The 17247-nt window shown below is 29.7% G+C and overlaps 2 protein-coding genes across 11 annotated transcripts; both read left to right on the top strand.

Annotated features, from left to right (window-relative positions):
* Positions 1-2003: 2003 nt before the first annotated feature.
* On the top strand, positions 2004-4676 carry LOC149878864 (uncharacterized). 2 transcript variants are annotated; one of them, XM_090072217.1, is made up of 2 exons: positions 2004-2365; positions 2437-4262. In XM_090072217.1, exons 1-2 carry the CDS (start codon positions 2123-2125, stop codon positions 2713-2715), a joined length of 522 nt encoding a protein of 173 aa, XP_089928343.1. In that variant the 5' UTR covers positions 2004-2122; the 3' UTR covers positions 2716-4262. The 2 variants fall into 2 exon arrangements, with proteins under 2 accessions (XP_089928343.1, XP_089928344.1); XM_090072218.1 differs by lacking the exon at positions 2437-4262 and adding an exon at positions 4570-4676 and having other exon boundaries at positions 2011-2365.
* A 2743-nt stretch (positions 4677-7419) lies between these two features.
* Positions 7420-17050, top strand: LOC149878863 (uncharacterized). Of its 9 annotated transcripts, none has more exons than XR_016446972.1 (7): positions 7420-7643; positions 11103-11143; positions 11601-11754; positions 12013-12073; positions 12225-12397; positions 12677-12741; positions 12947-13060. XR_016446972.1 is itself a non-coding variant. In XM_090072072.1 (7 exons), exons 1-6 carry the CDS (start codon positions 7604-7606, stop codon positions 13056-13058), a joined length of 510 nt encoding a protein of 169 aa, XP_089928198.1. In that variant the 5' UTR covers positions 7420-7603; the 3' UTR covers positions 13059-13061; positions 16828-17050. The 9 variants fall into 9 exon arrangements, 7 of the variants coding, with proteins under 7 accessions (XP_089928198.1, XP_089928201.1, XP_089928203.1 ...); XM_090072072.1 differs by lacking the exon at positions 12013-12073 and adding an exon at positions 16828-17050 and having other exon boundaries at positions 12300-12397; positions 12947-13061; XM_090072073.1 differs by lacking the exons at positions 7420-7643; positions 12013-12073 and adding exons at positions 10037-10408; positions 16828-17050 and having other exon boundaries at positions 12300-12397; positions 12947-13061.
* The last annotated feature ends 197 nt before the right edge of the window (positions 17051-17247 follow it).

Raw genomic sequence — 17247 nt, 5'->3', positions numbered from 1 at the left:
GCCTAGCTCTAGAGCTCTATCAGCAGATAAAAAAGTAGCTATTACTTTATATTATTTAAAAGATACTGGATCTTTTGTAAATTGTACAAGCAAAACAACTAAAATTTTAAGTAAACGGAAGATGCCAGTTTTATTATTAAGTTTATTATTTTACGCGGAAGCTTTCAAATTTAAAAAATGTAAGAAATTGTGCGCATGCGTACAAATTTTTAATATAAATTTGTACGCAATTTATAATATAAATTTGTACGCATGCGCACAAATTCTTACATTTTTTAAATTTAAAAGCTTCCGCGTAAAATAATAAACTTAATAATAAAACTTATATTATAAGAAATTAACCAGCCCGTATGCCGAGATCTCGGGCTGGCTCGTTTGCTGAGCCAGCCCGCTTTCTATATAAACAGGCCCTTAGTCGTTTTTCGCTTTAAGCAGGCAAAAAATCAGATAATTTGGGGGACACTTAAAATACCTCCAAATAAGCTGTAATTTCTTGTGGTTGTATAGATAACCAATAAGAAGCCATTTAAAGTTTGGGAGTCAGAAAATAAGGAAGAAATTTTTTTTTGGGAGGGGGCACCTTAGGAATCAGTACTCACTGTGAATGGCAGATGACAAAATATACAAGAAATTATGATTCCGCAAGATCAACAACACATTAAAACAATATTGCATGAAGGTCATCATCCAAACAAAAGGAAATATTAAACATAATATTAATTGCCATTTTTCCGAAAAAGAAGTTATTGTTGGCTACCCAGCAAACATGTCAGCGTTGAATCAACGTTGAAAACCGGTCGCAGCGAAAAAAAAGCGTTACAGTGACAAAAACAACGTCTTTTCAACGTTGAATCAATGTCCGTTTTTGTATACTAAATCGCGGTAAATTGAAACGTTGAATAAGCGTTGAAATTGTAACGTAATTTAGCTTCTCAAAATAAAACGTTTATTCAACGTGGAATCACTTTACGCAAAAAAGCCACTTTAAAACGTTTCAAAATTTATGCTTTATCAACGTTAAAATTAAACCGCTTTTTAAACGTTACATTTTCAACGTTGAAAAAGCGTTTAAATTTCAACGTATATTATCTTCTCAAAGAATCGCGTTTATTCAACGTTGAATAAAAGTGCGCAAATAATCACAGTAAAAACGTCGCAAAGTTTAAGGTTTATCAACGTTACACATTAGCTGCTTTTTCAACGTATTTAACCCTCCGTCGCACAGTGGCTCAAAATCCTTAAAAAGTGGCAAAAAAGGAAAAAAAATAAAGTCTTTAGTTTCTAAATACAAATAACTTTTAATGATGGTAAGGCCAGATGCATAACAATTTAAAACTTTTTTTGAAGCCATTGCAAGTTTGTGTATTAATTTGAAGCACTTTATTAATGCTTTTTTTATGACGAAAAAAAACCGGAAATGTTCGATAAAATAGTCAGTTTTAGAAATTTATATTATGGAGACATAGTAGCTAAAGTGTTAGTATTTTTTATTAATTTATTAAAATTGTGTCAATTCACAATGTAATTGAATGATTTTTTTCTAATGATTATTAGGTTTAAGCTATTACTCAGCATGAAGAAATATTTTAATAAAAATTTTTTTTTTTATTTGTAACACATTATTTGTGGTACAAGAACAAAAATGTTCCGCATAACTCCACGCTGATTTTAGTGTTTATGAGTACTGTCAGCAATATACCATTTGCTGGAATAAAATTTACCTGCTCCAATTTGCTCCAATCTAAAAAAGAGCTTTTATCATTTACTCGCTAAATATTACATTTAGCGAGTATACAATAAAAGGTTGGAGTAAATTGAAGCAAGTAAATTTTATTTATTTAAAATATAAACTCTTTTAAAAAAAGAGTATCAGCCTTACCTATTATTTTTAGTATATATATATATATATATATATATATATATATATATATATATATATATATATATATATATATATATATATATATATATATATATATATATATATATATATATATATATATATGTATATATATATGGATTTTCAAAATACTTGTAGCTATTAAGCTATAATGTAAACGACAATAAGATTGTTAAACTATTGATAACTTTTGTGTGTTATGTTATAGATAATATATAAAACATGAAAAGAATTGATCTTCTTCAAAAAATTAAAGAGCTAGGTTTCAATAAAGTTAATCTGCTTGAATCTTTGTTTAAAGAAGTTTTAAATGTTTATAACCTTCATGAAGATGACTTCGATAAATCAGAGCTTACTAACTTAAAGAATAAGTTGTCTGTTTTTAAAGCAAAAGTGGGAGCTAAGTTAGATAAGCATAATAGAAACTATGACAGATTGATTTTAAAAGAAGGTGTTTGGCTGCAGGTAAAGAAACAGTTATTTGTTAATAATTTTTTTTATGCAATCATTCTATTTAATTAAGTTTCTATTTACAGGAGGAGTTTTTCCCCTATCTTGTTAAAAGAGTTAAATTTAAAGAAGTTCCAGGTAGAAAAAATAAAGTTTGGGAAAATCTTGGTGAAAGAAGCAAAAGAGCTAAAATTGCCCATTTAGCTGAAAACAATCATGAAGCATTGGCATTAGCTTTTATAAAAAGTGCAGCAACTGAATCCAACATTAGTAGAAACAATTTTATTTTTATAGTAAAGAAGGCTTTGGACCCAGATAAAGCAAATGAAATTAGGAAAAACATGTCTATGCTTGAACCTGTTTAAATGAAAGTTGAAGATGCTCTCAGCCTAAAAATTCAATGTGATCTGTCCGATGAACAATACCAGATAATCAGAAATAGCTCCTTATTACAAAATGCAAACGTCTATCCGTCTCTTCATAAAATTTTAATTGAAAAAAAGAAATGCTATCCTGATAATATGACTTTTTCAGAAACATCTGCAGTTTGCTCCCTTCAATCTCTTTTTAATCACACACTGTGTAGAATCTTGAGTCTAAATAGTTGCAACAAAATATTTTCTGAATTATTGGTTAAAGATATCAATCAGCATGGAATCATGCATTTCAAAGGCAGTTTTGATGGAGCGTCTAGCCAGAGTCTGTATAAACAAAAATATTTAGATACAACTCTAGATGAAGTTATTAAAAATGAAGAGAGTGTTTTCCAAACATCTGTTGTGCCTCTTAAACTGACTGTTAATGATACAGTGATATGGTACAACAAAAAACCATCTAGTACACATTTCTGCAGACCGGTATGTTTGCAGTACAAAAAGGAAACAGATATGCTAATTAAAGAAGAAGAGGAACGATTACGAATTGAGATTCAGAAACTTGAACCATTTGTAGTAAGTTTAGAGTCAGAAGAAGCTGAGTCATCTATGATGACAGCAATTATAAAGTATAATTTGGATTTGACTATGTTTGATGGAAAAGTTGTTAATGCACTGACAAGTACTACATCTTCTCAAAGCTGTAATGTATGTTCAGCAAAGCCAACAGAGATGAATGACGTTAAATTGATTAGATCTAAACCTGTCAATAAAGAAGCTTTATCTTTTGGCCTTTCACCTCTTCACCTTTGGATAAGATGCTTTGAGTACATTCTTCATCTTGGATATAAATTGAAAATTAGGTCATTTTATGCTAAAACCTCTGAGCAGAAAGAATCAGTTAAAGAAAGAAAAGCATTTATCTAAAAGAAGTTTAGGGAAGAAATAAGTCTTATTGTTGACATGCCCAAACAAGGTTTTGGAAACACTAATGATGGTAATACTGCCAGAAGAGCCTTTGAGGAATCGATTACTTTCTCTGAGATAACTGGTGTAGATGTTGACATCATTTCTAGACTTAAAACAATTTTAAAAGCAGTTTAATCTTTGTTCAGGATATGATTTAGATCCAAGCTCTTTTCAAAATTATTGTAATGATACAACAGATAAAATTCTTTCTGAATATAATTGGTATGTTATTCCTCCAAGCGTTCACAAACTTTTAGAACATGGTTTACAGACTGTCGATGCATTAGAACTTCCCATTGGAGTTTATTCAGAAGAATCACTAGAGGCTCTTAACAAAGAGATTAGAAATGCAAGATTAAACCATTCATGCAAAATTTCAAGGATAAATGTTATGAAAAACCAGTTTAACTATCTTATGATAAGGAGTGATCCAGTTATATCGAGCATCCAATTCACTAACCATAGATGTCAAATTGGGAAATTGCTTCCAGTAGAAGTTCTTTCTCTTCTTAAACAGTCGTGATTCTTTTGTGAAATTTTTTATTTATAGTTAAATTTGCCATCAAAAATTAAAATTTTCTATGAATTAAAATTTAAAATAGTTATAATAGTAATGCTCAAAGTAGAACTATTATCTACTCTTTGTTGATGTCTGAATTTTTTTTATTTATTAATGATAATTCTTTTAATCATTGTTTTTATCAAAAGAGGAGGATAACAATTGATGACAGAAATTTTAAAAAAATTAAAATTTTCTATGAATTAAAATTTAAAATAATTATAATAGTAATGTTAAGAGCATTCTATTATATACTCTTTGTTGATGACTGAACTATTATTATTTTTTTTGAAAATTCTTTCAATCGTTGTTTTTAGCAAAAGGGGAGGGGCCCGGTAATAATTATGACTTAAATTTGGATGGTAGTGTACTGTGTGATCACGCCTGATTACAAGTTGGAGTGAGTTAACAAGAGATTTAAAAATAAATTATGTATTATGCAAACTATTACTTGATTCGAGAAGAAAAATTAAAAAAAAAAATCTGCTTGCGCGTGTAAAATTTCATACGCGCGTATTTTTTAGATACGCGCACGTTTTGCTGGTTGTTGCACGTAAAAATAACTTAAAATCACATAATTGATTTTTAGACAAAAAAAACAATAACTATTCATTTAATACATATTAAAATGCAATGGTTATATAATTTTTGCCGTTTTTTCTTCACTTTGAGTCACTGTGCGTCGGGCGCAATATTGAAACATGTGAAATCGGGCGCAATGTGCGTATTAGGCACAGAGTTAAAAGCTGCTATTTTTAACAACTCATATTAACATATACTATACTAAGTAATCACTGACCTTTATAAAGATGTATATAAAAATGATATCAAATTTTTTATGCAAAAAGTCAGTCTTATGATAAAATACTGAGTAATATTACAATTTAAGTAATAAAACAAAAAAAAATCTAGTTTCAAAATAACCAGAAACATAAATAATACTAAACATCAAGATTTTTCAAAATATTCCATTTGTAAGTCACATTAATGTACTTAAATCATATTTATTCTGATTTGGATATTTCATGTTCACTTAAATTGATGCATTCGTATAAAGAAAAGCATGGTTGACAGACTAAAACCTGATGGCTCATGCAAAGTGATTGGTGGCATTTTCGACATTCGTATTGAGATAACCTTCTTACACCCGTTTCTAAAGTGCACGTGACACATCTACGTCTTTTTGAAGTTGTAGGAGATTGTGATTTTTCTTGATCAATTCTTGGACGGAATCTTTGCATCCTAATACGTAGACTAAAAGGTATTCCAACGATATTCATGCTTCTTCTCTGTAGGTGTTCCAAAACCAATTCATGTGACAACTCTTTTAGAAATAATCTTCTTCGTTTTTTTTCGAGGTTATTCCCAATGTAAATTACTTGCGAATTGATCCCAGCAATATTTAGTATTGTATAGAAAATTACCATAGGCCAACGTCTGGTGTTTCGGCTCACGTTATAAGAAGCGCACATTTGATCTGCTACATCAACTCCACACTTAGTTTGATTGTAAAAAGTGATTATTTCCGGTTTCATTTGCTCTCCAGATTGAGGATCAATGGCATCATCATCGTGCAAACTTGAAACTAGAATGACATTCTTTCTTTCGCGCGGGATGTAGGAGACCAAAACTTTATTATTATTAAAACCAAACATGCTTGTGTTTGCTTTTCTACCTTTGACATTTATAAATGCAATTGGTAGCTGTTTTTTGTTTTTTTCTGACAGTGCCGACATATGAAAGCTTCTTAGTTTTTAATTTATCTACGAGATCGAAGCTAGTAAACCAGTTATCCGCTGTTATATTCCGACCAGATCCAAATAAAGGTTCAGCCATTCTCATCACCACATCATTTGGTTTATTGCTAAAACAAAAAGGGCCTTGTGGTTGTTGCCCAGCATAAATTTCCAATTTGACAGTATAAAACATCCTGGCACCAACTAGACTATAAAGTTTTATACCGTATTTGTTTGGTTTTGAGGGTATGTATTGCCGAAACTGACATCTACCTCGAAATCCCGGAAGCATTTCATCAACAGTAAGATTTTCCCCTGGACTAAAACTTTTCTGACAATTATTGACAAATGTTTCAAAGATTATTCGAACTGGGGCAAGGCGGTCAGTTTCTTTTCTTTGGTTTCGAGTTCTTCGGTCATCAAAACGAAGACAACAAATAAGTGTCTTAAACCGTTTGAGACTCATAACAAGAGAGAATTTTTCAATGCCATCACCTTCTTTTCCCCAAAGATTTTCCAAACTCATTCGATTTGCTCTATATACTCCTGCTAAATACAATAGTCCGATGAATGCTTTTACCTCAATTATGTCAGTGGATTTGATATCTCTCTGCCGCACAAACCTATCTTTTACGGAGTCAATATAAATATTTGTGTATGTGACAATCATTTCAATTATATTGTCATTAAAAATATTATTCCAACATTCATATGGAGTTTTGGCATTTTTTGCATTTCCAATTACTCCTGGAAGATGAGTGCAAATGTTGTGTGTCTTTCGACGTCGACTTTTTTTTAGTGGTTTAGTTAGCCACTCCGTTTTTTTATCTTTGCCCATAAAAGAGTTTCCTTCTTCTTTGTCATCTTCTTTTGTTTCGTTTTCAGATTGCTCAGTTTCTGAATTAAGAATGCATTGTTCAACTTCATCTTCAGAGTCAATATCACTTTCTTCTGCAAAATATTCAATTTGTGCAGGTTCTTCTTCAACTTCTTCCTCAAGTAACTTCCTTAGCTCATCAAATTGAGACGCCATTAAATTTTTCTTTAATAAATAAATTATGACATAATCAGACGCAATGTGCATATTAGGCCATTTGAAGATTTTCTATTTATTTTTATGAAATACGCACAGTTAGTTTAATATTACTAGTTTAAAATGTGCGAAATCAACAAATCTGAAAAAAAAAAATTAAAAAATAGCTACCTAAATAAAATGACTTAATCGGGCGCAATGAGCCTATCAGAACACACAGGTCAATTAATACACTTTGCGTTATCTGTTAAGTAACTAAGTGAGAGGGTTTTATAAGTCTTATAAAGACAGGAAATTACTAGAAAGATCTAGATTTAAAAGCGCTCCGGTGTGGAGAAAGTAACAAATGAATGAAGCATGTGCCTGTTAGATCAGTTGCGCCCGACGGAGGGTTAAGCTATTTATAAAACAACGTTTATTCAACGTTACATATACCTACGTTGAAAATGTGGTAATTAAAAAACGTTGAAAAAGTGTTTTTTTGCCAACGTTAATAAAACGTTGCTTTTGCAACGTTGAGGAAGTAGCACATCGACAATTTTTGTCTCATTGATGCCGCCATTACAAAAATAATTTGCCGTAATGGAAAGGCAAGGAAAACTTAACAGAATGCATGCAGATGGTATAAAGAATATTTTAACCCTCCGTCGGGCGCAACTGATCTAACAGGCACATGCTTCATTCATTTGTTACTTTCTCCACACCGGAGCGCTTTTAAATCTAGATCTTTCTAGTAATTTCCTGTCTTTATAAGACTTATAAAACCCTCTCACTTAGTTACTTAACAGATAACGCAAAGTGTATTAATTGACCTGTGTGTTCTGATAGGCTCATTGCGCCCGATTAAGTCATTTTATTTAGGTAGCTATTTTTTAATTTTTTTTTTTCAGATTTGTTGATTTCGCACATTTTAAACTAGTAATATTAAACTAACTGTGCGTATTTCATAAAAATAAATAGAAAATCTTCAAATGGCCTAATATGCACATTGCGTCTGATTATGTCATAATTTATTTATTAAAGAAAAATTTAATGGCGTCTCAATTTGATGAGCTAAGGAAGTTACTTGAGGAAGAAGTTGAAGAAGAACCTGCACAAATTGAATATTTTGCAGAAGAAAGTGATATTGACTCTGAAGATGAAGTTGAACAATGCATTCTTAATTCAGAAACTGAGCAATCTGAAAACGAAACAAAAGAAGATGACAAAGAAGAAGGAAACTCTTTTATGGGCAAAGATAAAAAAACGGAGTGGCTAACTAAACCACTAAAAAAAAGTCGACGTCGAAAGACACACAACATTTGCACTCATCTTCCAGGAGTAATTGGAAATGCAAAAAATGCCAAAACTCCATATGAATGTTGGAATAATATTTTTAATGACAATATAATTGAAATGATTGTCACATACACAAATATTTATATTGACTCCGTAAAAGATAGGTTTGTGCGGCAGAGAGATATCAAATCCACTGACATAATTGAGGTAAAAGCATTCATCGGACTATTGTATTTAGCAGGAGTATATAGAGCAAATCGAATGAGTTTGGAAAATCTTTGGGGAAAAGAAGGTGATGGCATTGAAAAATTCTCTCTTGTTATGAGTCTCAAACGGTTTAAGACACTTATTTGTTGTCTTCGTTTTGATGACCGAAGAACTCGAAACCAAAGAAAAGAAACTGACCGCCTTGCCCCAGTTCGAATAATCTTTGAAACATTTGTCAATAATTGTCAGAAAAGTTTTAGTCCAGGGGAAAATCTTACTGTTGATGAAATGCTTCCGGGATTTCGAGGTAGATGTCAGTTTCGGCAATACATACCCTCAAAACCAAACAAATACGGTATAAAACTTTATAGTCTAGTTGGTGCCAGGATGTTTTATACTGTCAAATTGGAAATTTATGCTGGGCAACAACCACAAGGCCCTTTTTGTTTTAGCAATAAACCAAATGATGTGGTGATGAGAATGGCTGAACCTTTATTTGGATCTGGTCGGAATATAACAGCGGATAACTGGTTTACTAGCTTCGATCTCGTAGATAAATTAAAAACTAAGAAGCTTTCATATGTCGGCACTGTCAGAAAAAAACAAAAAACAGCTACCAATTGCATTTATAAATGTCAAAGGTAGAAAAGCAAACACAAGCATGTTTGGTTTTAATAATAATAAAGTTTTGGTCTCCTACATCCCGCGCGAAAGAAAGAATGTCATTCTAGTTTCAAGTTTGCACGATGATGATGCCATTGATCCTCAATCTGGAGAGCAAATGAAACCGGAAATAATCACTTTTTACAATCAAACTAAGTGTGGAGTTGATGTAGCAGATCAAATGTGCGCTTCTTATAACGTGAGCCGAAACACCAGACGTTGGCCTATGGTAATTTTCTATACAATACTAAATATTGCTGGGATCAATTCGCAAGTAATTTACATTGGGAATAACCTCGAAAAAAAACGAAGAAGATTATTTCTAAAAGAGTTGTCACATGAATTGGTTTTGGAACACCTACAGAGAAGAAGCATGAATATCGTTGGAATACCTTTTAGTCTACGTATTAGGATGCAAAGATTCCGTCCAAGAATTGATCAAGAAAAATCACAATCTCCTACAACTTCAAAAAGACGTAGATGTGTCACGTGCACTTTAGAAACGGGTGTAAGAAGGTTATCTCAATACGAATGTCGAAAATGCCACCAATCACTTTGCATGAGCCATCAGGTTTTAGTCTGTCAACCATGCTTTTCTTTATACGAATGCATCAATTTAAGTGAACATGAAATATCCAAATCAGAATAAATATGATTTAAGTACATTAATGTGACTTACAAATGGAATATTTTGAAAAATCTTGATGTTTAGTATTATTTATGTTTCTGGTTATTTTGAAACTAGATTTTTTTTTGTTTTATTACTTAAATTGTAATATTACTCAGTATTTTATCATAAGACTGACTTTTTGCATAAAAAATTTGATATCATTTTTATATACATCTTTATAAAGGTCAGTGATTACTTAGTATAGTATATGTTAATATGAGTTGTTAAAAATAGCAGCTTTTAACTCTGTGCCTAATACGCACATTGCGCCCGATTTCACATGTTTCAATATTGCGCCCGACGGAGGGTTAAAGATTTATTTTATAACCTATTTTTATTGCGACTAATTTTAAAATTAGATTTTATATCAAATTGTATATAATATACATAAATCTCAGGGTAAATTCGATTTATTCAGGTTATTTTTGTCTACATTTTTATTTTATTTTAAGTTGACCATTTTAATAAAATGCTCAACTTTTTAAAAAAAGTTATTTCTTAGTTAGAAATAGTACCTCATTTTAATAATGTTCAGATGTACAAAGTAATATCAAAACTAATAATATATAGTAAGTCAGACTAAATTTAGTATGTTAATAGACTAAATTTTAGAGACATATTGTGTGTTTGTTTGTCTGTATAATATATACATGCTTTTTTTAAAATTTCACATAAATGTATACAAATATAATTTTCAGCTCAGTCAGTAGCAAACTTTGGACATTTTAAAATTAGTTGTTGGAGTAATAAATCATTAAAAAACTTTTGGTTAGAGGAGGAAATTAAGTGGGCAAACATCCTGTGGTAGAAAAGTTTTTCAAACATTTTCAAAACATGACAGCTGTTTGTATATATACACGTAAATTATATATATATATATATATATATATATATATATATATATATATATATATATATATATATATATATATATATATATATATATATATATACACACAATGGCTGATGATTGCCGAAAGGCATGAAACTTAGAGTTCCATAAAAAGGTGTTTTTATTCATTTTAATAAATATATATATATATATATATATATATTTATATATAGGGCTACCATAGTCCTGATTTGAAGGGTCTGTCCTGACTGTCCTGATCAGGTGTCAAAATGTCCTGATTTTAAAAAACCATAACAAAAAAGAAAAAAATATCATTTTGACAAAAACTAAAAAATAAAGCAAAGAGAAAAATGGTGACTTGGCAACTCCAACTTTTCCATTCAATTTTTACTATTTTCTTGCAATTTTAGGCAGTGCTGGCAGAAATGGCAGTGGTAGCAGACATGATAAGGCAGTACTTTACTTTTGTTTTTGCTGGTTTGGTACTTTCCACTTTTATGAAGTTTCTACTTCGTGACAGAGGGTTTTTTAGTGTTAAACTTTTACTTTAACTTAAAGTAAAAAAAAATCCCAATCTCCAAGAAATAATTCTTGCAGTCATTACAAAAATGTAAAATAAAGCTGGTTTTTAATGTTGTATTTTTTGTCATTTTCACTTTTAGTGTGACGAGCTTTTGTCCTGATTTAGACTTTCTGCTTTTTTTTATTTGTCCTGATTTGACAGGTTAAAAAAGACATGATGTCCTGATTTTTCCAAAATTTCATATGGTAGCCCTATATATATATATATATATATATATATATATATATATATATATATATATATATATATATATATATATATATATATATATATATATATATATATGTAAATAAAAAAAATGATATCTATTTATTTTAAAAATTAGATCGAAACAGAGGCAGTTGTTATATCTTGTTGGATAAAAGATGGTTGGTTATTTTGGCCAACTGGTGTTCATGCAATGAAAGCTGCCTATAATAAGTTTCCAATTGATGATTCCTTAAACAAGCTCAGAGTTAAAAGAATTAAAGTAACTGGAGGTCATTAAATTTTACTGTATTCATTGCTATTTTAATTGTTAAATATGAATAAAAAAAACTATTATTAATGTTTTATATTAATAGTGAAGTACATCATCAAATAAACTTTTTTCTTTCTAATTTGGGAAAAGTAATATTTTGAATCTGTTTATTTTATTATTATTGCCTAGATATATATTGTAATCTGTTTACACTTATTCTACATTTTAGTTTTTACATTTATTGTTTATATTTATTTTACTAAGTAATTACTAATAGATAAAGAAGTATGTGAAGGATTTAATTTCATGACTCTGGAATGAGGAATCTGAAGAGAAATGTGAGTAATTATGTTTGTGAATAATTGTGTTTCTTTTTGGATTTGTCTTTTCTTTGTTTTTTATATGGTAAAGAATAAAAAAAAAAGAATTGTATGTATTAAAAAAAAAAAATGTATATACATGCTTATTAAATTGCATTTTTTTTTTTAGAATTTCAGAAAAAGGTTTTTAAACAACTTTTAGAAATTAAAAGTATGGTAAAGGATCTTCAAAATGTTTCTTTAGTTGTATGCGAAGATCTGCAAATAAATACATTGAGTTCAATAGAACAACTTATTGAGCTAGATACTACATTAAATGACAGTGTCATTTTTTCTAAATGGGTAAGTTGCCCTGTTGCTATTGCTAGTTTGATTTTTTGAATTTTTTGAATTTTTCTTTATGTTGTCATGGTAAATTCATTTATATTATTAACTGAAAAGTTGATTAAACAATATAATTTTATTTTATTTATTATAATTTGTCATTCTATACATAATTACTTTTTGTTTTTTCAACTTTCAATGTTTTTAAATTTGTTTAAAAATGTAAGGGATTTTATAAAAGATTGCCTTTTATTATATAATTATTTAAGCATTGATGAAAGATTTTTTTGAAAGCAGGTATCACAAATAGCAAAAATTGGTGGAGTTAACTTAAAAGATAATGTAAAATATGTTATTGTGCAGTAGGTAAATTTTCTACACCTTTCCAAGCCGAAATGGGAATGGTTTTTAATGGATAATTTAAAAAGTGTTTGCGAAATATATTTATTATATTAAATATAATTATACGCTTTTTTAAGCATATCATTCCATGTTTCTTTCCTGTAGCATGAATGTTGTATTGTACAATATTGTAAATATTGATTCAAATAATTACTAACTTTTTAGGCTGTTAACAATTGAGTTGCGCTGTTTGTTAAACATGAAGGGGCAACCAATTCTACAAACAAAACCAAACAAAAGTTTGATTTTTCAAAGACAAAATTGTATCGTGTTTTAGTTGGTAATATGTTTTGTTTAAACTTTTTAAGTATGCAGATTTTTACTAATAGCATTTAAGCAAGAAGTTTGAGTTTTGTATTTTAAAGAGTGTCTCAAAAAGATACCCAGATGAAGCAGGGATTTATGAAGCTGTAAAATCAATTCTGAAATATTCGCCAATAAATTTTTGTAGAAAGCAGAAATCAGAAGTTTAGAGTTTTTTAATGACATTTTAGGATATGATATGATTTTGTTTGTGTCTTGTGTAAAGCGCTTTTTCTAAAATATACGTTTATTTATTTAATCTTTCATTGTATTATAAATTGTTTTATTGATAGTAAAAGGTTGTTATATATATATATATATATATATATATATATATATATATATATATATATATATATATATATATATATATATATATATATATATATATTAAGGTGGGTCGAAATGTAAAAAATATTAAGTTGGAGATCCTGTACATGTCTAAAAAGTTGCTTTTTGATGTACTCGTTTGAAAAAACCTCACTTTTTATTTTATGGACAGTGTCTACAGGTCCCAACTCTGACTAGAAAGACTACATAAATACCTAATGTTAGTGTAATGTATTGCAATGTATTACAAATTAAAAATAATGTAAACTGTAACGAATCAATGTTAAACAGCAACAATACAAAGTTGTTTAACCTAACTGTTAATAAAATCTTTCTTGCTGTCTATTTTTGGTATCTCTAATCTGGATTTCTTACTCTGTAACACCATGCCATGACGGGACTTTCTCCCATAAACTTTACAGCTCGCAGCGCTAACGTCTTTAATTGTTCTCTCTACTGCCTGTGAATGACATGGAACATCGGGCAGTAGTATTGGATGTGTGTAAGTAAGTTGATCATTTAAAAGGTGTGATAGCATTGGAGGAGATGTAACATTACTCTGGTCCCAGTCAATCATGTTAATGAACGATGTCGCAGCCAAATTTAATGTTATATCCTTCTTATCAAAGACGCGAACCGGTATGTTACTATTAGTCTGCTTCTCTCTTGCTCTTATTATTTGTTCTACTGAAAAACGACGGACTTCCATATCACTATCACTAACTGCAGCTAACAGAATGTTTTCAGCATGTGCAAAGTAGCAGTTATTTTCGAGAACAGGACGAACCAAAGCCTGATCTAATGCATCAAGTTCCTGAAACAACTGAACTAAGTAAAAGAAGTTGTTAGCACCATTTTGGCAAGAAGAATTTGATTTGATTTTGAACCAAGAGGGTCCGTAAAAGTTCAAAATGAAATGCGTTACTCTTCTGAGAGGTTCAGATGCCACCTCTCTAGACATGTAGAGACGCAAAATCCTGTTCGCTTTCGTCAACCACCGAGCATGACTTATATTTCCAGGTAAACTCTTCTCGAGGAAATCAATGTCTGTAGAAGCCTGACGTCCACGCTGTACTGCTAGACATGCTTTCAAAAAGTACAGTTGGTCTGTGCTAAGATCCTTCTTGACAGCTTCATCACAATCAGTCACCTTACCAGTAATGGGCAAATAATTAACGACAGGCAATTCATTCGGATCATATTCTAGAGCTGAGCTAATTGTACCTGTCGATGTGGAAGGTCCTGTAGTTCGAGCAAAATCCACGCCTGCCAAAAACCTTCTAAATGGCAGCTCGTTACAGTGTAGAAGGCATACCAACCACTGTAATGGTCTACCTAAGTTCTCCTCCAATTTTCTTATGATTCCGTTGCTTTTACCTGTATTATTATTTGTGCCATCACACACAACACCTTGAATGCTTTCTACGGAGTTTGTCTCTATAATAACTGACATTAACTCCTTTGTTATATCAGCAGCTTTACTACTTTCAGGAACTACATGATCGATGTATATGTTTCCTGGATACGAGACAATACTATAGTGTTCTTCTTTTTTACTTCTTCTACAACCAAAACTCTCAACTAATGTAGCGTCTTGTTTTCCATCAAAGCCTATACAGCAAAATTCCTTATTGCTCTGCATATGTTCTTCAACCAGAGTATCTCTCAAGAAATTCCTTTGTCGACGTAGCTTTGAAGGATCAAGAATTGTTGCTGAAGACAACATACTGAGGTCTTTTAAAACAGCATTAACAATAAGACATGTATCTCTGTTGCTAATTTTGCATCGATCAACTGCTTTACATAATTCCTTGTACTTGTTTCTGTTCTGCACTGATACTGTCTCTTCCTCTGATGTATAATTACTTTCAGATGTGTTACGCTCATCCTCATCAATATCTTTCTCAGTTTCATATTCAACCTCTTTTGACTGTGCTTCATCACACACTAATTTCATAAACTTGCGTTTTTGTCTCTTTTCCAGTGTTGCTGTCGTTTCTTTGTCTACTCCACCAATTATCATATTTCTAACAGTTTTCTGGTCAACCCAGAAATCCCACTCTATCAATGGAATTTTATTTGGCAGTGGGCACGTGCATAAGTTCCTATCTCTAATGCCCGAATCAAAGCATTTGCAGGTACAAATGTCAAATAACTGCTGAAAAGAATTCAACTTTTCAGTGAACGTGTCTGATGTTCTTTTTGCATCTGAATATTTTTCAAGTGTATGTACTTTATCCATAAGTCTTCTAACCCTAATGATTGTGCTATTCACTTCTATTGTGGGAATACTTGCTTTTGAATAAATACATTTCACTCTGTCTGCTAAAATTGAATATCTTTCTTGCAAGCTAATTTCTAATACTGTTTTCTGATTATAATAGAACGCCTTAATAACGTCTTCATATGATGGGATTTGATTTTCAGGAAGATCAACTAACTGTCCAAACAATGGATGTTTAGTTGCACTTCGTGTACACATAAATATGGATATTTAATATATTTGTCTAAAATAATAAAAAAAACTACAACAAGTTATGGTTACAATAAATAAAAGCTGTTAAAACAATTTTTCATAAGAATTTAGTCAATAAATATTCCAATATTTATACAGACTATAATATGTTTAGCCCTCTCATAAATAGGCCTACATGTTAAACGAAGTGATCTTTCTACAGTCTAAACTATAGCCTACTGTAGTATACATCTATATTAGCCTACTTGAATTTTACTATAGATCTATTATTGCAAAGAAGAAAATAAAATTACAAAATAATATATTAGATATTTTGCTTGTTTCTAAAAAATCCAGCACATGGTTTGTTGCTAATGTTGGTGACGTCACATGTAAATAACGTTATAAAATTTATTCCATTTCTTTTTTAGCACTTGTAGTTAGGTGCTAAACCATTTGCCAACGCATTTTAGTCCATGATTTATAGTTGGTACGTATTTAGACTGTACCAAGGAAATGGTTAAAATACATCAAATAAGGTAAGGCTTTAATCAAAAGTTGGGACCCCTAAACGTTTCATAAAAAATCTTTAAATATTATTTTCATACTGTACTGATGCCAAGACAACTTTTTATTCATGTACAGGAAAGATAAAAAAATTCGACCCACCCTAATATATATATATATATATATATATATATATATATATATATATATATATATATATATATATATATATATATATATATATATATATATATATATATATATATATATATATATATATATATATATATGTATATATATATATATATATATTTATATTTATATTTATATTTATATATATATATTTATTTTTACTTTATAAATTTATTTATAATCATACTAATTCATTAACGTTTTTTTTTTACATTTGCTATCAGACCACTAATGATAAAAGTTTTATTTTTTGGTTTAGATTCTGTATCTCAATGATATCCTGGCCTATCGATACGATATCCTGTAAATTGTATTTTTATATATTGTATAAATGTATATACAGACACTCACACTCATAAATCTTTGAAAAAATATTATATTTTTATATATCTATGAATTGTATATTTTAGGCTTTTTTTATATTTATCATTCTATATTACTGTTGTTTTAAAAATCGATTTTGAAAATATTGCAAGTGTAGAGTTCAACATACAATTTTGTTTTATTTGCCAAATCAATATATATATATATATATATATATATATATATATATATATATATATATATATATATATATATATATATATATATATATATATATATATATATATATATATATATATATATATATATATATATATATATATATATAAGCGTTGATTCAACGTTATATTTCAAC

Source organism: Hydra viridissima, unplaced genomic scaffold (assembly GCF_058129835.1).
Source record: "Hydra viridissima isolate aposymbiotic clone 2 unplaced genomic scaffold, HvirCarnegie_v1 scaffold_14, whole genome shotgun sequence".
Taxonomy (NCBI): Eukaryota; Metazoa; Cnidaria; class Hydrozoa; order Anthoathecata; family Hydridae; genus Hydra; species Hydra viridissima.
Note: the sequence above shows the minus strand (reverse complement) of the source record. Positions and strands in the feature narration are given on the sequence as shown.

Excerpts from the sequence above, each read along its gene's own strand:
- LOC149878863 (XM_090072072.1), top strand. The coding sequence starts at position 7,604 with ATGGAAAGGCAAGGAAAACTTAACAGAATGCATGCAGATG. Across the intron at positions 11,144-11,600 it reads GTGGTAGCAGACATGATAAG|ATCGAAACAGAGGCAGTTGT; the intron begins GCAGTACTTTAC and ends TTTAAAAATTAG. Across the intron at positions 11,755-12,299 it reads AAGAATTAAAGTAACTGGAG|TTGTATGCGAAGATCTGCAA; the intron begins GTCATTAAATTT and ends ATGTTTCTTTAG.
- LOC149878864 (XM_090072217.1), top strand. The coding sequence starts at position 2,123 with ATGAAAAGAATTGATCTTCTTCAAAAAATTAAAGAGCTAGGTTTCAAT. Across the intron at positions 2,366-2,436 it reads AAGAAGGTGTTTGGCTGCAG|GAGGAGTTTTTCCCCTATCT; the intron begins GTAAAGAAACAG and ends TTCTATTTACAG.